General features: G+C 41.6%; 1 protein-coding gene across 11 annotated transcripts in view; it reads right to left on the bottom strand.

Annotated features, from left to right (window-relative positions):
* Positions 1-23165, bottom strand: part of DOCK10 (dedicator of cytokinesis 10) — a 266571-nt gene that overhangs the window by 146646 nt on the left and 96760 nt on the right. For 4 of the 11 annotated variants that reach the window (XM_078450830.2, XM_078450832.2, XM_078450837.2 and 1 more), the window contains exons 1-2: positions 22764-23084; positions 7554-7673 (exon numbers count right to left, since the gene is read on the bottom strand). In XM_078450830.2, coding sequence (XP_078306956.1) covers positions 7554-7673; positions 22764-22988 — 345 coding nt within the window. In that variant the 5' untranslated portion in view covers positions 22989-23084. Of the gene's footprint in view, positions 1-7553; positions 7674-22763; positions 23085-23165 lie in introns of those variants that run through there. The other 7 variants (XM_078450838.2, XM_078450840.2, XM_078450834.2 and 4 more) reach the window with 3 other exon arrangements.

Here is a 23165-nt window from a genome sequence, read left to right as displayed (position 1 = left end):
ATGCTTAACTGACTGAGCCACCCAGGTGCCCTAAATTCACCCTTTTAAAGTGTAGAGTTCAGTGGTTTTCTATATATTCACAGGGCTGTGTGACCATCATCATTATTTGATTTTAGAATATTTTCATTACCCCCAAAAGAAACCCCATATTTATTAGCAATTACTTCCTCTTCGTCTTTCTCCTGAGCCCTTGGCAGCTATTAACTTTCTGTCTCTCTGGATTCGCCTATTCTGGACATTTCATGCAATTGGAATCGTACCATATGTGCTCTTTTGTATTCGGCTTCTTTGACTTAGCATAATGGCTTCAAGTTTCGTCCATGTTAGAGTATGAACCAGTCTTTAATTTTTTTTTAATGGCTGAGTAATACTCCATTGTGTGGATATACCACACTATATTTATTCATTCATCAGTTGATGGACATATATATGCATTGTTTCCCCCTTGCGGTCTTATAAATAATGGTGCTATGAATATTCGTGTATAAGTCTTTCCGTGTACTTTATGTGTATATGTTCCTAGTTCGATCAAGCCCAGAGAAGTCCTCACATATTCTTACTGAACCACTCCAGAATTCTTCACTACCATACCACTTTTCTAATGTCACCCATTGTGGGATTCAAGGAGTTAAAACTTCCCCGAAGCGTGCACCTTATTTTTCTAAGAAGCAGCTGGCCAAAAGCATGCTGGGTAGACAGAAATGCTAACAGCAAGTCAAAGTGCTCATGTTTGATTTCTGTCCTCACAGTTGCTCTGCATCCTTGAACAAGAGCCTTTTGCAAATCTCAGCCTCATTAGCTTATAAACGGGAGGAATATTAGAATTTAGAAATAACCTAGTTCAACAAAGACTATTACTTAGCTTTTAAATGGCAATTACAGTGTTCTGGTATGAATGCTGTGAGCCATTTAAAGCCTGCTTTTCAGGCTCAGAAGCCGAGGATTAAAAAGGAGATTGAGAGTCCTATAAAATGTTAAGCTGGGTCTCAGTAAGAGAAACAAGAAGAAGAAGAAGAAGGAAAAAAAACACAACACAGGACCTTTCTGCTTTTCAGTTTAAAAGATTTGAAGGCCCTTCTACTTCCTGTCACCAATATGACCCATGTGGTTTGAGTACGGAAGTCCCCACACACAGTTGCTTTTTATAGTTAAAAACATACTGTGAAAAGGACAAGCCATTGGTATGTTAAGAACTCACAATTCACTGGGTCATGACAGTAAGCCAACGAGCCCTGCGGGTGGCACTGGGGAGCCCTGAGACACTAATTCCGAACGAGTGAGATGAAGAGGAGATTTGAGGGGATCATGTAACTCTCTCGGCCCGCTGTCTCACGTGCGCAACATAGACCTCCGACTTTGAAAATGGCACTGCCCGGGGTCAAAGGCGTAACCTCCCAAGCGTCAGCAAGGCTTCTTGTTCGTATCTGCACCCTTGATATATGCAGCTTACTTCCCAGAAGGCGGGCCATGAAGCCGGGTTGACATAGAGCAGTTTGTCCAGCATGGGCGGTATTGAAGCCCGGGTGTGATCGCACAGCCTTCCACGGCGGGCTACTTTTCAGACCTCTGAATTTTCTCATGGAAGGTTTTCTACAGCCAGAAGTGATTCCACTGCAGCCTGTCTGTATCTGTTACTCAGCAAGATACTCATTTCTGGCTTTCTCATTTTTTGTTCTCCTATTTTTTTTTTTTTTGTTTAATCGGTCTCCCCTCACACTGAATCACTCCACGGTATGATTCACTGTGCCCTTGAAACTGTTTGTTAGCTCCTGTGTTCCTTCCTTCCTCCCTTTGCCTGTGTCACGAAGCCACAATTTGGTGACTAAGTGCCTCGCTTTTTGGTCTCGAGTTTCTATCACGACGTGCTTCCAAAAGAAAGGGGAGAAAAGCAAGAGTAGCCAATCCAGTGAGTGAAGGAGCTCATGTTTTTGCAATGAATGCGTTAACACATGCATCTAGACTGCTTATTCTTAGTGATTCATTAGGATGCAAAAAGTTCTGAAGATCACACTGAACACACTGCCTGCTCCCAGAACCCACGCACTTGACGTGCCCAGATACAGCAAAATGCCTCTACCACAGCCCCTTCACCAGGAAGAAGATGATTTTGGTTCAAGGTTCAGTAATCTTCACCGAACGCCCACGAGCCCGACACTGTTGGGTACTTGAAACACAGGTACATACTGATTTCTCCCATGCCTAGGAACAGAAAGCAAGTACGTGAAGGGCGACACGGAGGAAATTAGGCTGTGTTGATGGTGGCTATGTGGCAGGCACTGTATCAGACAGAATGAGCCCCTGCAGGAGGGGACCATGACCTTAGGGCTGTTTCCTTACGGGGATATATTGTCTTGTGTCGAAGAGGAAAGTGATCATACGAAGAGGAAAGTGATCATACTAATGATCACTTTCCTCATCATCAAGCAAAGCCAACTGCTTCAACCTCTTTCTTCTCAAATTTCGTCTCGCAATGGACTTCTGGTTCCCACAGGTATTCAAAGGATTCCAGTTATGTTTGAAAATAATAACCTACAGGTTTCTGAATGATAATTCATGAAATAAATATTCGTTTTCCACCTGCTTTGTGCCAAGGGCTACTTTAGTTGCTGGAAGTCTCCCAGTGATCAAAAAAGACATCCCTGTCCTGCTAGAGGGTACGCCCTAATGGCGAGGAACAATTGACAGAGGAGAGAAAAAAGCAAACTGAAGTCTTTCCAGATGGTGATAAGTGCTATAAAGACAAGCAATCAGAGGTGCCTGGGTGGCTCAGTTCGTCAAGGGTCTGACTTCGGCTCGGGTCATGATCTCACGGTTCGTTGAGTTCGAGCCCCATGGTGGGCTCTGTGCTAACAGCTCATAGCTTGGAGCCTGCTTGGATTTTGTGTCTCCCTCTCTCTCTCTGCCTCTGCCCCTCCCTCTACCTGCACCCTGTCTCTCCCTCAAAAATAAGATAAAACATTAAAAAAAAAAAAAAGGCAAGTAATAAGGATGATGTGACAGAGTGACACAGCATGGTTGGGATCATGGATGGTTCTTTGGAGAGGCAGCATCCGAACCGAAGTGAATGAAAAACAGGGACAGGTTGTGCCAAGAGCAGACTTGCCCTGACAGGGGGGATGAGCTTGGCAAGTTCAAGGAGCAGAGAAAATGCTAGGTTTCCACGCAGTGACCAAGAGAAACAGGACGAGGAGATTAGGGCACAGGGGTCATCAGGCACCAGGTGACGGGGACAGTGGTGAGAAGCTGGTTTGGACTCTGAAGGCTGTGGGAAACCACTGGAAAGTTCGAACCAGGGCTGTGGTATTCACTGTCTGATTTGTATTTCCAAAGCTTCCTTTAAATGAGTGCATAGGAGGAAGCAGGAAGACTGGTTAAAGGCCACTTTTGGGCATCGAGGCAAAAAAAGGATGTGATGGTGGGGGCCAGCAACTGAATAGGGAGAAAAACTGCAGGAATCCCGCCTTGGTGAAAAACAATCTCCTTTAAGGTGCATCAAGTAGCCGTTGAAGCCCCTGTTTCTTGAAATTTCTTCACCCTAAGAAGCCAGCATTCTTCTCAACTTTACGTTTCATCCATATTAGGGCGCACACTCCTTAACTAGACGGATTTGGCTTTTCTTGTCAGCCTCGCTTGTCTGGGAAGTGCTGTTCTATATTCAGCGCCTCGTGGGTGCTGAATAAATATTGATTAAACAAACCAAGTAATGAATCAGGTCTGCTGCAAGTGCGGGCGCTTGCTAAGGTGGAAAGACAGAAGCGCGCTGGATTCTCCTGGCCTTAGGGCACAGCTGGGCTCAGGGCATTTGGAGCGGGGGCGGTGGGAAGTTGGGAGCCACCCCACTCCTTCCAGTCTGTCATGCCCGGGGGTGGGGGTGGTCACTCTATTGCCCCGTCCCACTGGGTGAGCGGAGAACGGTCCACGCTCATCCCGGAGAATCCTTACTCATCGCTCAAGGATGAGCCTGGAAAATGGTCCTCCGGCTGGGGGCACGGGGGCTTCCTGTTGGCGGGCAACACCCCTGAAATGTGACATGAGCTGTGGATGCAGTGGACGGGGGCAGAGGGCACTGAGAGAAGGGTCTCACTCTACAGAGGGGGAGGTGAGAAACCTCCCAAATGCACACAGTTCTGCTTGTTATGGCAGGGCCGCCCCAACTTTTTCTGTAAAGGGCCAGATAATACATCTTTCAGGGCCCTCTACCTCTGCTGCAATCCTGCCGAGCGTCACAAACGCAGCCACTGACAGTGGGTAAAAGAAGGGGGCAGCACCGTGCTGTTCAAATACAACTTCATTTACAGGTACCAAAACCTGAATTTCATAGCATTTTCATGGGTTACAAAATATTCTTTTTTTTTTCCTTCAATGATTTAGCCAGTTCTGTGTAGGAAAAAAAAGGTAGGATAAAAAAACAACATAAAAATCATTCTTTGTTCATGGTGGGCCAGACAAAAACAGGCGGCAGGCCATCCATGAGTCATGGCTTGTCAACCCCGACTCTGTAGAGGAGAAAAGAGGGAAGACAATCTATCTGAATTTTGTTCAAAAACTGACAATTGAGGGGCACCTGGGTGGCTCAGGCGGTTGAGCATCTGACTTCGGCTCAGGTCATGATCTCGCGGTTTGTGAGTTCGAGGCCCGCATCGGACCCTGTGCTGACAGCTCAGAGCCTGGAGCCTCCTTCGGATTCTATGCCTCCCTCTCTCTCTGCCCCTCCTCCACTCTCTCTCTCTCTCAAAAATAAATAAACATTAAAGAAATTCAAAAACTGACAGTTTTACATGGTAATAATATTCAAAACTCCTTTTGTCAGGTGCTTGATACAAATGACGATTTAACTGTATGATATGACATTTCCTGATCCTACAGACGAGGTGGCATCCAATATCTTTTGAGCACCTGCTAATTAAGAGCTATTGTCTCCCAGCTGGTCCCCCAGCTTCCTCTTCACCCTGTTATTTGTTGTCCACACAGAGGCTGGGTGAGCTTCCAATAATATACACCAAGTCAGTTTTTCTCCTTTTTATTTATTTATTTTTAAAGGTTAATTTATTTTTTAATGTTTACCTTTGAGAGAGAGAGAGAGAGAGAGAGAGAGAGAGAGAACAGGGAAGGAGCAGAGAGAGAAGGAGGCAGAAAATCTGAAGCAGACCCCAGGCTCTGAGCTGTCAGCACAGAGCCCCACGCGGGGCTCGAACCCACAAACCACGAGATCATGCCCTGAGCCGAAGTCGGATGCATAACCGACTGAGCCACCCAGAAGCCCCAGTTTTTCTCCTTCTTGAAACAGACCCATGGCCTGCCACTTGCCACTTGCATTTGGAACAAGACGCAAATGCCTTATCTCATCCTGGCCTGACCTGGTCTCTGACCACTCTGTCCACAGCTGTCCAGGGCCTTTCTAGCAGCTTCCTTCAGCCTGAGATGCTCCTTTCCTCCTCCGGTTTTAGTGGGGTTGGTCTTCCTTGGGGATTCAGAACTCAGTTCAAATGTCACCGTTTTTTCTATGACATGGCCCTGTCTCATTTTCTTCATAGAACTGGTCTTCAATCCCAATTATCTTGTTAGTTAAACTGTTTACTCATTTCTGCCTGATTCATCTGACCGAAAGGTAATCCCCACTAAAACCAGGCAATTTCTGTCCAATCGCTGCTGCTTCGCCTTTCTGGCATTAATGCTTAACAGTCAGTATTATATACTATTATTACATATTATATATTACATATTTGGTGAATGAATAAAGGAAGGAAATGGTCTGAGGGGTGAGAGAATGTTACGTTTAGGATTGTGCTGGTATTTTACTATGAAGGTGCCCGTGATGACAGCGTTAGGGATTGGGTGGGGGAGGAAGAGTACGAACTTTAGATGAGCAAAGCCCAGATTTTGGAAAGGCCCTTGGGAAATGTTAAGGTGTTTGCCCTTTGTTTTGAAGGCAATGGGGGTGGCCACAGAAAGCTTTTAAGCAAGCATAGGATGAAAGAATTCAGTGTATTTACTAGAACATTCACCTCTGGGAAAATAAAGAAGTATGTAAGCTATCATGTGCTTGGTTTACACCATTAAGGATGGCAAAGGTCCTAGAGTAGTAATCAGCCGATCTTTAACTTAAACAAGAGTGGAAAGATGCCAAGAAATGAATTCAAATTCAGTGCAAATGTCACAACCCATCCTCTACTCCCTCCTTGAGCTGGGGACATGTGAGGTGGCTTTTGCCATCTTTCTGAAAGCCAGAGCTAGAATGCAAAGGTCTCCAAGTTTCAAGGATTTTCGTATTGACAGAAAGAGTCTGTTCATAAAAGTTTACCTTCAGTATGAAAGACAGTGAGGGTGTGAAATTAAAAACAAAAAACAAAAAACAAAAAACACAACATGGCTCAGCTTGGTGATTGCAGTTCGAGCCGCGGTGGCCTGGTCCAACCACGGAAGTGACATTTCTCTGCCCGAGATAAGGCTCTCTTAAAGTATGTCAAACAGTAAATCAGGAGCCCTTTAAAAATTGGAAAAAGCAAATCAAAAGAGTTTCTTGTTTCCTATCTACCAATCTGTCTCCTTTCTTCCATCCCTCTTTGTACTTGGAACAGAAAATTGTTAACTTCCTTTCTTACGAATCCATGGAGGAAGGTGGAAATAATTGACCTTTAGAAACCAGAAGCCAGATCTGCCCCAAAGTTAAGAGAGGGGACAGAAGTGTGAGGCTGGCTGAGGCAGGGTGAGCATGAGACCCAAGCCACTCAACACAAGTTTCCATGGACAGTGGCTACTTCACAAGATGACCCTGAAGCTGCCTTTTCATCGGCTTCAAGATGTTCATTTGTGATGTCTCCGGCTACCTTTCTTCTAGGAAGAAGGTTACCATCTGCCCGCTGAGATCTTTGCTTACACAGATATTTACTAACAATTTAAAAATGTTTAAGAAGACCACAGAGAGAGTGCCAAAGACACACGGGTGCTCATCAGCTGTCATTTTACTGTGCGTGTGTCTGACTCCTAGGGGGACTGCCTTTTTATTCATTCTCTCTCCCACCTTCAGGAGCATTCCATGTGCCGGTGGGCATTGTCCTCAGATCCTAAATCTTTCCATGAACATGTGCTGCCTACCTTTCTCTGCACACAAGCCTCAACATTTCCTTACAAAAGGACAGCCAAGGTGAAGGGTGATTTTTAAGAACTGCAAGTTTTGTGCCGAGAAGATTCCTACCTCTGCCATTGGTTGGTTTCAGTTGCTCGGAAGCTTTCGGTCAGAAAGGGGGGAAGGAGGAAGTGCTCTCTGAGGCCAGGTAAGGTAGCAGCTAGAAACCCAGACATTGGCAGGGATACCAGTACCGCCTGGAACCAGGCAGCATTCTGTGCATCTCCTGTCTCAAAAGGCCACCGTGGTACCACCTCTCTCATCGATGTGGCTTCCCACTGCAGTGACTGTGACGTAGGATAGCCACAGGAAGAAGTGCTCTGCACCTTGAATCTATAAGGGAGGACAGTGACCCAGCTTGGGACGGTCTTCGATCATTCTGTGGGCCCCTCCCCGAACTTAGATGCCTTGAAAAGATAATGCTTACTGAAAAGTCGTCACTGGGGAAGAACAGGAGATCTCGAAGGGGATCATTCCGATAGGTCTTTTCAAGTTCTTCAATGACGGTTTCATAATCCAAAGGCTCGAGAAGTTTGGGCTTTTCCTGCTGTGGAAAAGGAAAATAGGGTATTAACCACGGACACACATAATCTTGCTTGTTCTCAGTGCCCGGTTGGATTTCAGTTCTTAGTATTACCAAGGTTTTGACATCATGCAGTCCTTCCAATGGAGTCACAGGGACCCCAAGCATTTAGGGCAAAGCCACATGACTATCATTTCCAGATCTGAAATAATATGAGAAGACCCTGAAATACTTGACGTCTTGCTCAGTAACTCAAGCTGTTCGCACGGAGCCCCCAAAGCTCACTGGAGTCAGCCAAACACATCCACTGAATTATGTAAATTTTCTCTTTGTCTATTTGAAGAAAGGTGCTCTGCCTACTTGCTACAGTATTATGATCATCATCTGTTTTGCTGAATTAGATCTTTCCTTGTGAGGTTTACCTGGCTCTATTTTAAAATGTTGGCTCCCTATTAGCAAGCAAAGTATCATGGGCTGTCTTCGTTGTTACTGCGGCCTGGATCCTGTGTCAGGATTAATTGCTTGGCTCGGAGCCTCTTTGCCACAACAGAGAGAAGCTGGGTGATTCTCTAACAGAACTGAGCGACACAACTATTAAGGGCGTAGTGTGGTGAAAGTGGAGAAGAGTCTGAAAAAACAGCCAGATAATCGCACTACATTAAAATCCTGAAACCGGGAGGAAAGACACCTCCTTCAAAGAAACTGCTTATTCCACCAAGTGACCAACACCAGTGGGGGAAGGTGTGGCTATTTTGTTACAGGGTTGATGTGTTTACTCCAAAACCATGAGAAAAATAGGTCCCCAAATAAAGAATAAAACATGATAAAGCAGAAAACCAAAGACACAGTCTTGAGTTCCCTAGCTCTTCAATGAAATATTCATGCAACTTAAATGAAAAAGGATGACCTTTGGGATTATTTACGGGGCTCTTGGAAGCTGGAGGGGTCACCGTGAAATCTAGATACTAAAGGGAATGTCATAAATGGAGAACAGTTTTTTCCCTCTATCATGTCAATGACATCGACAGTTTCCTGCCAACCTTACCCCTTCCCAGTCTGCAAAGCACAAAGATTTAGCTTTGATTTCTAAGGCCTTCTTTGGAAGATCTCCGCTGGTAAGGTCCTAGAAACTTCCACCAACATTTTAGTAATTGCTAATTGGCTCCTCAAAATAGCAGTGTTTTTTCCAAATAGAAACAAAACCAAAACAAGATGTGACCCAGTGGGCCACCAACAAGGATTTCCATGTACTTCCTGCATTGAAACAAAATGAAAGAAACCCATTTTACAGATGCTTAAGTAAACTGAGGATGATGCAAGGTGAATATTCTCTCTGGAAGGGTCTTCAAGTAAGATCACCAGATTTAGCAAATAAAAACACAGGACTCCCTGTGATATTTGGAGAAAAGATGGTTAGTCATCTGACACAACCTCTTTAGTGAAAGACCTGTGTGAAATGTTCACTGTTTTGAAGCAGAAGACACAGAGATGTTATGGTGTGATTTGGGTAATTAAAAAAACCCCAAAGAACCCCAAAAAGCTCCTTCTAGAATTTTCTGCCTTTTGACATGATTATTCTATGTAGACTTATTTTAAGTTCCATCTCCCTAGTTTCCCAGGCCAAGGTTAAGCCCAAGAATCACAAATGGATAGCTCAAGAGGCACATGCTGGCTCCAGATGTTAGATCTGGCCTTATTTTAGTTTATTTTTAGTTGGCTTCGAACATCTTCAAGTAGCCGCAATTCACTCCAGTTCAGCTATAGACCTCAGTGCTCCTCACCTACTACCTCTTACCCTGTAATGTCACACGTTGCATTACCAACTGCTCCCTCAGGCCTTCAAGTCTGAGACACATGGCTGATTTGGGAACCTCTTTTTCTCCTTCTTTTAATATTGTGTTTATGCATGAAATGTGTAGCAAGTGAACCACAGATTTGGTTGGTTATGTCCCCTTCTGTCACTGGATCTCCAGCTTAAGCGTGCTGACGCCTTTCAGTGCTCATATACCAACAGCCCGTGATGTGGTTACTAATACTTTCTCTCTGCTCCCGTTCCTCACATAGACATGAACAAGACGGTGAGAGTGTGGCTTTGTGCGTGTTGCAAATTATGGGTTTAAAAGCAAATGGCATAAGATGTTTTCGGAGGCTTTTACAATCCTGTTCTCACCATCCTTTTAATGTTATCTCCCTTAGTTGCAAACTTGAGCATTAATAAATAAGCTGGAGACAAGAAGACCATTAAAGAAGATGTCTCCCTAGGGGCCCACGCTCCACCTAGAATTAGCCCCACCTAAATGAGTACAATGGGAAAATCAGAGCTCACAAGTCACAGGGTATTAATAAAACCATAGAAAGACGAAATCCCAAACTTCCCTTGAGGTACCCAATAAAAGGTGTAGCCTGCAAACATCTGTTGGCAGGTATATTTTTATTAATGCATTTCAGGCTATGGTATGTCAGCCAATCAATGAATGACATTTATCAAGCCTTTCCTGTAGAAATGTTGCACTGAAGTTATTTTGAGGTTATTTGGGGGCTGCAAAACCCAACAGAGCTGCTTCAAATAATGCATTCCCTTTGTTACTTCCGGTGGATACATTAGGAAAGCTCTGTCTTTCCAGGGAATGTGTCAGTCAATGGGCAGCATTCGAGACATCCGGTGTTTCTTAATTTTGTGGATATGAGGTCTAAAAATGAAAATCACAATGATATATTCCGTAGCACCTAGGGCTTGGGATTTGCTGATGCTTGGCATGAATGCTTTACGCATCTGCGATGGTCAGGATCCAGGTCATGGGACCACAGTTTTCTCTGGAGCAAGACAGCTGTCTGTTCAGTGTTATGGTCAAAGAGACAGATGTATTTGAGGATGGTGGAATCAGTTAATTTCTCACTACTGCTCCGTGCAGAGACGTTGAGTGCAAATGAGAACTGAGTAGCATTGATTTATAGCTTTAGAACAGTTGGGTTGTCCCTCCTGAATTTAATGTGCCTCCTTCTTTTGGAAATGCACCAACTGGGCTAAGGCATGTGCCAAGATTGCCCTGAATTGGATTGGATTTTTATAGTGCTTTTTACTCTTACTCTCTCTCAAATGACTAATGAATTTCATTAGCTGTTCTACAATCGCTCCAGGCATGGGAAAAGGCACCCAGCAGTATCTGTTATTATGCAACAGGGCTGGTGTTATGCCACAGTGGTAATAGGGCCTGTTCTTCTCCTACGTATTGAGAGATTTGTTTGATCTACTTCCCCAAATCCACAGCTCGCCTCCAATTCAACTTCACTGCAGAAGAACGGGCTCCTGTCGCAAACACAAATGCTCTCTTTTCCTCTTCTTATTCCACCAGTTCTCATGGAATGCCAACACGGTATCTAAGCCTTGGAGTTGGTAAACCTGCCATCTTAGTAATAGCCAAGGCTGTCAAGAGCCGTTTAATTTGCTTGGAAAGCAGACTGGCCATGCCTTAGTTAAAGATGCAAGTTTCAAGAGCACAGTACACTGTTGCAAGGATCTGAATTAATTTTGTAATTATAATTCAAAATTACATGGGTGAAAAATGACACCGAAGACCTAAGCATTTGAAGCATGCAACAATGAAAAGTTAAATGACTAAGTTACCAACCTAGCCTTTTCTCCAGAATAGAAGTACAATCTAACTAAGAAACAACCTAGACTAGCCAGCCTTGTTTTACAGAGTCCAAAGCAAAAGGTAGAGTGTGATTACAGGTGTTCTATGCTGAGATGAGCAGAGAGGGTAACATGCACTCTGGAACCAGAATTCCTGGGGTTCTGTCTGGAATTCTGCTTATGGGTATGCAATGTCGGGCATGTTAATTACAATCTCTGTGCTGTGCAGTGAGGGAAACAATCCATAAAACTACAAGGCAACTGACAGTATGGGAGAAGATATTTCATACGACATATCAGATAAAGGGTTAGTCTCCAAAATATATAAAGAACTTACCAAACTCAACACCCCAAAACCAAATAATCCAGTGAAGAAATGGGCAAAAGACACGAATAGACATTTTTCCAAAGAAGACAACCAGATGGCTAACAGACATATGAACAGATGCTCAACATCACTCATCATGAGGGAAATATAAATCAAAACCAGGATGAGTTACCACCTCACACCTGTCAGAATGGCTAAAATTAACAACTCAGGAGACAACGGATGTTGGTGAGGATGTGGAGAAAGGGGAACCCTGTGCACCGCTGGTGGGAATGCAAACTGGTGCAGCCACTCTGGAAAACAGTATGGAGGTCCCTCAAAAAAGTAAAAATAGAACTCCCCTGTGACCCAGTAATTGCACTACTAGGTATTTATCCAAAGGATACAAAAATGCTGATTCGAAGGGGCACATGCACTCCAAAGTTTATAGCAGCACTGTCGACAATAGCCAAATTGTGGAAAGAGTCCAAATGTCCATCAACTGATGAATGGGGAAAGAAAATATGGTATACACACACACACACACACACACACACACACACACACACACACACACACAGTGGAGTACGACTAGGTGATCAAAAAGAACAAAATCTTGCCATTTGCATCAATGTGGGTAGAACTAGAGTGTATTATACTAAGTGAAATGAGTCAGTCAGAGAAACAAATATCATATGATTTCACTCATATGTGGAATTTAAGAAACAAAACAAATGAACACAGGGGAAGGGAAGGAAAAATAAGATAAAAACAAAGGGAGGCAAACCATAAGAGACTCTTAAGTACAGAGCAAACTGAGGGCTACTGGAGGGATGTTAGGTGGGGCGATGGGCTAAATGGGTGATGGGCATTAGGGAGGGCACTTGGGATAAGCACTGGGAGTTATATGTGAGTCATGACTCATTATTACACTATATGTTAACTAACTTGGATTAAAAAAAAAGAATCTCTGTACCTTAGTTTATAAACTGCAAAATGGATATCTTAGTAGGAACTACATTGTAGGATTAAATGAGGTAATATAGTTATGCTTTAGAATAGCATCACACCCACAGTACTAATTACGTAAGTGTGAAGTAGATAAAGTCTGTGAGTTTACATTTTCACTAGTCATGAATTTAAAGCACTTGCCTTGTAAATTGAATGTGTACAGAGAGCAAATAGGAGGCGTTCAGTAAATATCTGTTGAGTCAATAAGTTTGTATCTTTTCACCCAGGAATTTCTGTTCTTGAGACTATGTTTTTAAGAAATAACTCCACATATAAGCCAAGATTTATAAAACGGTGTCTTTGCAGTATTATCTTCGTAACGGCATGGAGAAAATATATTCACCTTAATCCAGGAGGGATAAGAAAGGAAGGCAGGATGATGGAGGCTGTATCCCCAAAGTGAAGACACTGGAGTTCCTGCTCAGAAACAACGATTGGTATTTTTCAGACTTGTGTGCAGTGGAGAGAGGCTTACTGCTCTAATGGGCTTGGGGAAGGACACTGGAAATAGGATGTGGGTTAAAACACACTAATGAATGATTGTGCAATATCTGCCACGGTTTCCTCCTTGTAACTCTTCAATTCTTTAGTAAGGATAGTAACAATGTTTTGCATATGATTGGCTTTTGCCTGGGTGGGGGGGTGGGGGGGGTGGGGGGGTGGGGAATAGGAGGGTGGGGTCCGTGATCAAGATGTCCAAGATGGTGAGATTTGCCGCAAAAGGAGAGACGATTGTTCAAGACGCATGCATACTACAATACGAAAGTTTGAATCCAAAATATTTAGACCTCTAAGGGATAGTAAGGCCTGAAGGACAAGGCCAGCTAAAAATGGGTGATGGGTATTGAGGAGGGCACCTTTTGGGATGAGCACTGGGTGTTGTATGGAAACCAATTTGACAATAAATTTCATATATTGAAAAATAAATAAACAAACATTTAAAAAAATAAATAAAAATGGGAAACAGTAAATCATTGAGGATAAGGAGTTACAATGAAATTATGGCACATCCATTCTAGGAAACAATACACGCTCATTCCAACTGAGTTTTTGGAAGTTTGTAATAACAAGCAAAATCGCTTATGTATTATTGTTAAATAAAAATGAGAATAAATATTGCACACCAGAGTTTAAATGTATTAATTATTGTTTATTTTATTATTTTTTTTCAAAAGTGCTTAAATGGTATATTCTAAGTGCTTTGAAGATACAATCTTAAATTTTGTTTCCCTCATTCATTTTATTTTTCATGGAATTCTGCCTGTTTCTCTTTTTCTTTTTAATTTTTGTTTCAATTCTAGGTAGTTAACATACAGAGCAGTATTGGTTTCAGGAGTAGAGAGGAATTGAATTTAAACTTAATTTTAATCTGCATAAGATCTAAAAAATTTAAAGAAAGCAGATTAGAGATATAGGTCTATATATGATCAGTTATTATATTGGGATGGGTTATGACATTTAGGTATTTGCTATTTTGATTTCTCACATTTTCCAAATTTTCTACAATGAACGTGTATTGCTTTCATCACGGTGAAAAAATGAACTTGGTCTTTCAAAGCTACCATGCCTTCATGGAAACACTGGGGAATTGTTTGATTTTAAAACTGTTCACCCTTTGAAGACATACCAGAGAGAAAACCTCAAAAATCGTAGCAGGAACTTTGCATGGAGGTTCAACCAGTAACAGCCTCAAGTAACTAAAAAAAAAAGACATATAAAACACTGGGGAAAGAGGACTGGGGAAAATAATTACAGATTATGTATGTGGTCCTAGAATCTACTGTCAGCAAAAAAGGAGAACAATTAGCAATGTATTAATGAAAAGTATTTTGAGCTCTGGAGGGAACCACAGACATCTGCTAAGTTCCTTAAACACCTCTGTGCATTGGTCGTTACAGCAAATGATGAGAAGTCAGAATCTGTAGTTGGAGGGCCACAGTCTTTTATCTACCAGCTGTGTAAGTGGGACAAGGTACTTACGTTGAGACTGACTGAAGCTGATTTAAAGGAGTCAAAGGGCGACTTCCTGTTTATAGCAGTGTTATTATAAGGATCAAGGACATGAAGTATGAGAGGGTATTAAGTGAACGACCGAATGCCAGACAAATATAGATCTGTCTTTGAAAAGCACTGAAATTACCCTACATGTTTTACCCAAAAGCATATACCAAAACCAAGTCAATCCAACCAATTAAATCCATTACACTAAATTCCTCATGTACCCAGAAACTATGGTACATGCTTCTGTATTTTTTATCTAAATTTCCTTTAAAAAAAAAAAAACTTAATAGCTAGCTATTCTGTGGAAACAAAAGAACTAATAACATAAGGAAAACACTGACATTTTTTTTAAAAAAGGGCAGCATCTACACTGTGAATTGCCTGAATCAAGTCAGGCTGCTGTACCCTGCAAAGAAAAAAGGAAGGAAATCTACCTAATCAAGTACGTCAGCAAATAAAGTGACTATGAAATTCTGCCTCAAATTCTACCTTGAGAAACAGCCTAGAAAACATTTTTATATATTTATACTTCTGAATTAAAAAAAAAAGATTAAATTTAAGATTAGTTTAGTATTAAACTCATACGTAGAGACAATCAAGTTGGAGATATAGGATGTCTTTCTGTAGGTCTCACCTACATTCATGCAGGTCAAGTTTATCAGTACTGGAAGTAAACAAGATCACTAAGACCTAATCAGGGAAAGTGGTTAATGGGATTTAGGATCCTTCATTTTGGGAGGTCACAGATTTGTGCTCTAAATTTCAAGTGTAATTAGGGAGCCAAGACTCGCTACTCACCGTTGAGGTCACTCTAGTTTGTTGATCTGAACTAGTTTCCCGTGGTTCTCCTTTTCAGAAAAATCTGATCTTTCCAGGAAACATTATTATGAAAAAAAGATTTTCCCCCTACCTTGGAGAACCTTTATAATCTTTCTGTGACACACTTGCCCTCCGTGATGCTAGTTGGGACTTTCTTAATCTTCCCCAATCAGCCTTGTCCTTGCCAGATATCTGAACATTTATTCTAATTTGAATATTCATTCCAGAATTAATTGATAGCTGAGTGTCTTCTTCACCTTACAAAACCATTCATTTTGGCTAATGATCCAGGAAAACAAACAAATAAAAATTGATATTTACTTCAGGACCAATATAGGAGGCATGAGATGCCAATTATTTAAACATCCTCTTCACATCTTGGCATACAGACAAACAAATAACTGACATGGAGGATCCACAGGGTTTTCAAAGAAACCCTAAAAAGAATTCCAATCTCAAGATCTCCAAAACAAATTAGAAGCAACACAGCTGTTAACTAATTCAAGCATTATCCAGATAACTGATTAAATTTCTTAGAGGAAATAAAAATACAAATGACACATGGATTCTTTAGACCTTAACTTAATCCAGGACCCTCTGGCCTTCGTACAACTGGAATGGAACCAACTTCCACACTATTTGTGTTTAAAATAAATGACAGAATTGGAAAGAACCCATACAGCTGTATCCATGGCCACAGCTGTCAGCCTGTGGTCGTGTGACAGATTTAATTCAGCCTTTCATCAAAGGGAGTTTCACTGGACAACCTCTCAAATGTTTGAGCTTCAGAAAACAAGACTAGCTTTTCTTACCAAAAAGGAAATGATTAAGTAAGGAATAAGCCATCTTATGCTGACCCTTTAACCTTCGCTCTGCCTTGAAGTACACAGTTTCATGAGAATGGAAAAACACTAGCTAAATCAAAGTTAAGAATTGTACAGCTGGGCAAGCTCAGATTAAGCTGAATTTGGAAATGGTTCCCTTGGTAACAAAAACGGACACAGATCTCAGAAGAAATCAACCAGTAGTAACTCTTTAAATGTCTCGGTCCATTTCAGTGAAACGAAGCAGGTTAAAGTTGGTAAATTATAAAGTCCTTTGCAAATATAAAGGAAGGTAAGTCATCATATTCAACAGAAACATTACAGTTCGAAAAATCAGAATATTCCATTTTGTTAACTCTTAATGTTATTAGGAAAACCGAGGACACAAATGAGATTTATAGGAACTATGATTTAAGGTGTACTTTCAAACTGAAACCAGACCTTCACAGGCTTATTTTCTTTTTAAGGAAATTTGACCAGATATACCTCTTAGCAGCACATCAAAATTCACACAGCTTTGTATAACAAATGACAAAAAAAAAAAAAAAAAAAAAAAGAGTGTTTGCTTCTCCATCTAACACGGGGGCTTGTAAAGAAGTAGAAAAGATCCAAAAAGATCTAAATCAAATTTAATTACATGTCTCATTTAGTTTTCTAGAAACACTTGAAAGATAATAAATATCATTAAAAATACATCACAACCCAATTACAAGTCTGCCTGATACCAGAGAAATTAATGCCTTAGAGCCAACTGCTGGGAATTTTAGATTAATTCACGTGAAATCTGTCATGATGGCTTCCACTGGCTTAAACTCTGACACTATTTTAGAACGTTAACAGCCACACAAATGAACTTTTGGGTTGAGCACGAGGAGTGTGTGTGTGTGTGTGTGTGTGTGTGTGCGCATATATACATAAACACATACATGCCACACACACATACAAGAATGTAAATGGTTTTGTCAACAACATGCATCTTATATTTTCAATAGATCTCTCCAATAATGACAGTCAGCTCCTTCTTTTATTTCTTTTCTTACTTTTGGCTACTTGAGATTGAATATGCATAGTGGGCATTTGTTGTTTTTTGGCCCAGACGACACCTGCCCTGATTTCTTTTTTGTACTAGCATTTTATTTCCCTCTGTGGACTTCTCTCCCCACCCCTATTAGGAACGGTCTTGGTGAGTCTCAACGTTTGCAACTGAAGGTCAGTCGTGTGGGATCCTGGCATCTCTCCACTCAAGATTCAGAGTTCTAGAGGGAAGTGCTGAATGGGCCTCGCTAGGGTCATATGCCCTATCACCCAGGACCGTGAGAGTATTTAACACTTTCTCTCACTGAACATCCCTATAAAGCCTAGAAGAGATCATCACTGCTTTTTTGTACAGATGCAGAAACTTGGGATTCTGAGGACTTGGGTCAGCAGGCTGAGTGATGAACTGGAATTGCAACCCAGCTCAGTGTCAAAAACCTGATTCTCTCTACGCCACCAGTCACAGTGCTGCAGGAAGAGGAAACGCAATAGCTTCCCCCTCTGCCCCCCACCCCCCTCTCTCGGAGGGAGGCTGCTGAAATACAGCTATAGTTTTGAGTATGATTTCTGCTCCCTTTGTGAGCTGCGACAAGGTGAAGTCACTGGGCACCTTAGGGAAGAGGACAGAAAAATATTTACAAGAGGGTAAGGAGGATGGAGAATAGAAAATGAAAGGTATATTAAGGCAGTGTATAGAGAATGCTAGCTAATGTTTGTGTCACAAATCCAATGGAAATTGCCACTAACTGAGAGAATCTCCAGATTCCAAAAGTTTTGGGCCACAACCACCATCTGGGGAATAAAAAGATCTGTTGGGATCATGGCGCTTTCTGTCCATTGTGCCCTACTCCCTCCCGGACAAATGGTCCACCTCCTGCTCAGAGGTAATAAAGGGTGTCATCATGGAAATGACTCTGCCAGGTTGGCAGTTCTTCTCTGCTTTGTCTCTTCCCCTTCTCTTGACAGTCAGTCTTGAGGAAACTAAGTTCATTCTTGCTTAAGTGGAAGGTACCTTTCCTGAGTCCATTTTGGAAGCGTCTTCTCTGCAGCTACCTGGCTAAGTACACCCTGTTGCTACAGCCACACTCAGAGTCCCCTGCCCAGACTGTTGGGTTAAATCAAGTTTCAATATACACGTCTCTATTTCCATGGCCTGGATTGAATTCAGATCCCCCCACCCATTACTCCAGCTTTTTTGCTTTCTTCAACTGTCCATTTATAGCTCTTAGCCCTACTTTCCATTGTTTGAACCCGGATTCAGTCCTATTTCATTGTTTGTTACCCTCGCGCATTAATCCTGGGACCCTTGCCTGTGCTTCCTTTCAGCTAATTGGCTCATTATGAAATAGCTCAAACAGGTAATTGTGAATGTCTGTATGGAACAAGGAGTAGCAGTAAGAAGGAGGTACAGATGACCAGGGAGAAAGGCTGTTCACATAAACATGGAAAAATAGATTAAAAATGCACTTAAAAGACTATATATATAGCGCAATACTTTATATAAAATGATGTGTGTGAGAGATATGTTAAAGATGTTCAGATTATATTATCTTTCTACAGCTTTCAATTTTTTAAATATTTGTTTATTTTTGAGAGAGAGAGAGAGAGAGAAAGAGAGAGAAACATGAGCAGGGGAGGAGCAGAGAGAGGGAGACAGTATCCGAAACAGGCTCCAAGCTCTGAGCTGTCAACACAGAGCCCAAAGCAGGGCTAGAATTCATGAACCACAAGATCATGATCATGACCTGAGCTGAAGTCAGACGCTTAACCGACTGAGCCACCCAGGTGCCCCAACAGTTTTCAATTTTCTATTGGAAGTGCTAATAGGCTATTACGAAAGAGAGCAAGGATTTTCATGTGTATCCAAAGTTCTCCAAATAGTCTCAAATCCTGTCGATTCATGACCCACAAACCAGTAATAACTTAAAAATAACAACACACATTTATTTAAATGAATTTTTCATTTTTTTTTTTCCTGACTGTGCAGATGATTGATATACTAATTCAACTTAATCGTGTATTTAATCTTTCCGAATTAGGACATGCGATTTAGGGAGGAAGTGATCTTTTTATTGACTTCCGATGTACCAGAGATCACACCGAATGATTTGGTTAAAAAAATAAATAAATAAAAGTAGAAAGGCAGTTTAAAAAAACAACTACAGAGTACCATACGCACTAGAAAAATCAACAGAAGTAGCTCTACTTGACAATCTAACAAAGAGGTTTCCTTTTCCTTGAACTTCTCTCATAATGCAGTTGCTCTCATACAGTATATTGACTGTGACAAGTGGATTAAAATATGTGACGCCATCTCTTAGCCAGTACACTTGAAAACAGGATTAATGAGGGAAACTTCCAAAACAGTTAAAAATTCCAACAGAGTTAGATAAACAGCTTCGAACAGCATCTGAAGAAAACAAAATAAACACAACTGTCGGTCTGTGTCCTGAGAGTACCAAGTCTGGGTTGTGTGCGTTTTAGGAAGTCACAGTGTTCTGGTGAAGTATTCTAGATTACTGTGAAATGAAACCATTTCTAAATCTGCCTTAGAGCAGGAAAAGGTTTGTGGCATTCGAAATCTACATGACCATTCTAAAAACAGATAACCTATCATAATTATCCAGAGCAGTCATTATTTCTCCTTTCACTACAATATGAGTATATCCAAAAAATTCAAAAGAAAGTTTTTTTTTTTTTATTCTCTGAGATAACCTCAGGCCATGTCTTCACGTGTTGGGCCTTTTGTCACTTGAATTGCTTCTTCCTTATCACCGATCAAAACTGTCTCTGAAGCTTGTCTAGAGATACTGGTTTAGCTTTTAGAAAGCTTAGATAATCATGCTGTGGAAAGTCCAATGTGGCTTTGTGTGCATTAGTGCACGGGTGGGGAAAAAAAAAAAACACAAGACGTTCCTAAGGCAGGGTCCAGCAATGCATAGAGCGATCTGGGACCCTGAATGCCCATCTTGTCTACTGAGTGGCTCTGTCACCTTTCATCTTTGTGCAAGGCCCCCAGGAGGAAGGAGTCACCTATATAGTCCAGTGGCTGTAAATACACAGTCACTGAAAAGGCATTCTCACTACGATTATAATCCCTCTTCCCTTGCCCTTGGAAATGGAAGTACTTTACTTGGTTTTCTTAATACGACAGACGTGACACGGTTACTCCCCACTTTTTACGGTGTTCACATCACGTTCAGAAGGCACATGGTCAAACTGAAATCCAATAAGCAATCTTACGATAGACAGGTATTGTGACGAACATCTTGGGGCAGAGTAAACCGAGGTTGAGGGTAATTTCTGTAATCTACTCAAGGTCCTACGGAGAGTAGGTGAGACGGTCGGACAGAATGACCGACCCCCTATCTAATCACGTGCTTCACTTCTTTGGATTCTTTTTTCCAAAAATAAAAACGACATCTGGGAATGAGACTTCAGGATGGATTGAGAAACACCCCAGTCAACAGAAGAGACACTCTGTAAAAGGAGATAGCCTATCTCAGGAAGACCAAGGCTGGTGGCGGTAGCTAGCAGGAAGTCCCCAGTGCCTTCCACCGAAGAAAGCTAATCACTGTATGAATGATCTTAATTAAATGTGAATGCACAGCTACTAACTGCTGTGGGAGAACTCTGTCCTTACAGGCTGCTTTTCCCATAGTGCTTAGTAGCAATGCCTTCGAATTCAATTAATATCATTCCTAGAGTGATTAGCTTCATTATATGGTAAGACCCTGGGGACTGTCCTATTGCCAAGCTGTATGGGTGGTCTGCGTGAGATAGACATGTTCTTCTCCAGTATGTCATCTCCTAGCGGTCACAGGAAGTCACCCTCACAGTAGCATCGTCCACGGAACTTCTGAATTCCACCGAGCGAAAGGCAACTGGGAAAGTATAGTTTTTGGACTGTTCTGAAGGTTAAACGAATCCCAAACCAAATAAGCTTTTCAAACACTTATCCTCTTTCACAGGCTAAAAGTAAAAAACTGATGATGTTTACTGGGGGGCCAGTAGACAAGACACAGCTGGGGACCCTCGGGGTCCCCATGGTGACCCAGAGGTTGGGTTCAGGACTCTGCACATTCCAGTTATGAAACACTGGGTAGAGAGATATGGGAACAAGGTGGAAAGGCTCATTTGCCCGTGTTTCTCAACGGGAGACATGCACTACAGAGACACAGAGACAGAAACCGATCGAACAACAACACGTCGCCAATGCTATGAGCCAGACCTCTGATAAATGCTATTCATGTTAAATGACTACCAAATAGATGGTAAATATAAAGAGAACCACTATTACTGGAGACATATTTGGCACCTGATTTGGGCCTATCAAGGGTTAAGTGACTATTAATTTGATTATTCATATGCATTAAATGACTATTCATAAATAATCGTTACATCATCACCTATGTAATGTTTTTTAAAGCTGCTCCGTTTCTAGATTAAAGACGATTATATGAACAAAAAATATTTTTACCCCTAGAGCAGGGGTTCTCAACCAGGACGATCACCCTCCTTGCCCAAGGGGATATCTGACAATGTCTGGACACATTTTTGATTGTCACAATTGAGGAGTGTTCGCAACCAGTGGGTAGAGAATAGGGATGTCGTTAACCATCATCTCACAACGCCCAGGGAAGCCTGGAACAAGAAAGAAATCTCGGATCCAAGAAGGCAATAGTGGCGAGGTCGAGAACCCTTACCCTGAAGAAAGCAAGCAAAAACCCTGAACTACTTTGTAAAAGAACATTCTGTAAAAAGAGCTGCCTGGTCATGTGCCGTGGCCATTTATCATACAAAGTGGGCCTTCCGCGTTCCATGTGTGGGTCACAGATGCACTCCGGCAACAGGCTCTGACATTCAACAGTGGTAGCTCTTACAGATAGAAATCTAGAATTCCATAATAAGTACACATTTCCAGAGCACTCATTTTCTTTGCAAACAATAATCAGGCAGAAACATTTTTAGCCATAAACAAACCCAACTGTTTTAACCCTTGAAACCTATTAGTTTTTTTTTGTTTTGTTTTGTTTTTTACTTTCTTACTTGGCTCATTTAATCAAATATTTATTTATGCTTTCTTTCATAATTTGGACTGTTCTCAGGATTTTAAAACAAATGAGTGATATGTGATCAAAATAGAGCAGTAATTTAAAAAAAAAAAAAACAAACCACAATTCCATACAAGTCATTGGTCAAAGTCTTAATAGAGGTCATTGTAGGCTTTTCCTTAAAAATGAAAATATTCTAGTAATTGTTTAGCCATTTCAATCCTCTCTCCATATGTTTTAAAACAATGATACGAGTAATTCAAAAATAATGATGTAAGTAAAAGAGGATATTCATGAGCCAAAGGGAATATTCTGTTCTGTCTGGGACCGTGCCCACAGCCTATGTTAGAACACCACCCCAGGACCGAGCTCTCTTTTTTAAGTATTGAAGAAAAGACGAAAAACAAACATTGACACGTGGATACCTACAGAGGTAAATCTGTGGATTTCTTCTTGATTTATTCTCCTCACTGTTCGTCTCTTCTTCCGAAATTCACTGGCCTCCCGTTTAAAGACCTTTCCTCGGAAGCTCATTGTATCCTGTTCCTCGAGTCGTGAAATATTTAACAATACCAATTTCGTTAAACACCTTCCTTCTGAAGCTTCACCAGGCCGAACAAATCCTCCTTCTCTGGTAAAAAGGGAAATGCTCATGCTACACTAACAGAACTCAACAGAAAGGAAAAGAAAACCAAGTTACCGCTTCCTGTAACTACCAGCTGTTGAGTTAAGTAAGCTTTTGTGCGTATATTCTCCCTAATCACCTTGTCTAAAGTAAGACAATAACATAAAAATGGCTTTGGACATTTAAGAGAATTGCTCATACCCAAA

Source organism: Panthera onca, chromosome C1 (assembly GCF_046562875.1).
Source record: "Panthera onca isolate mPanOnc1 chromosome C1, mPanOnc1 haplotype 2, whole genome shotgun sequence".
In the NCBI taxonomy this organism is placed as follows: Eukaryota; Metazoa; Chordata; class Mammalia; order Carnivora; family Felidae; genus Panthera; species Panthera onca.
This window is presented reverse-complemented; position numbering and strand designations above follow the sequence as displayed.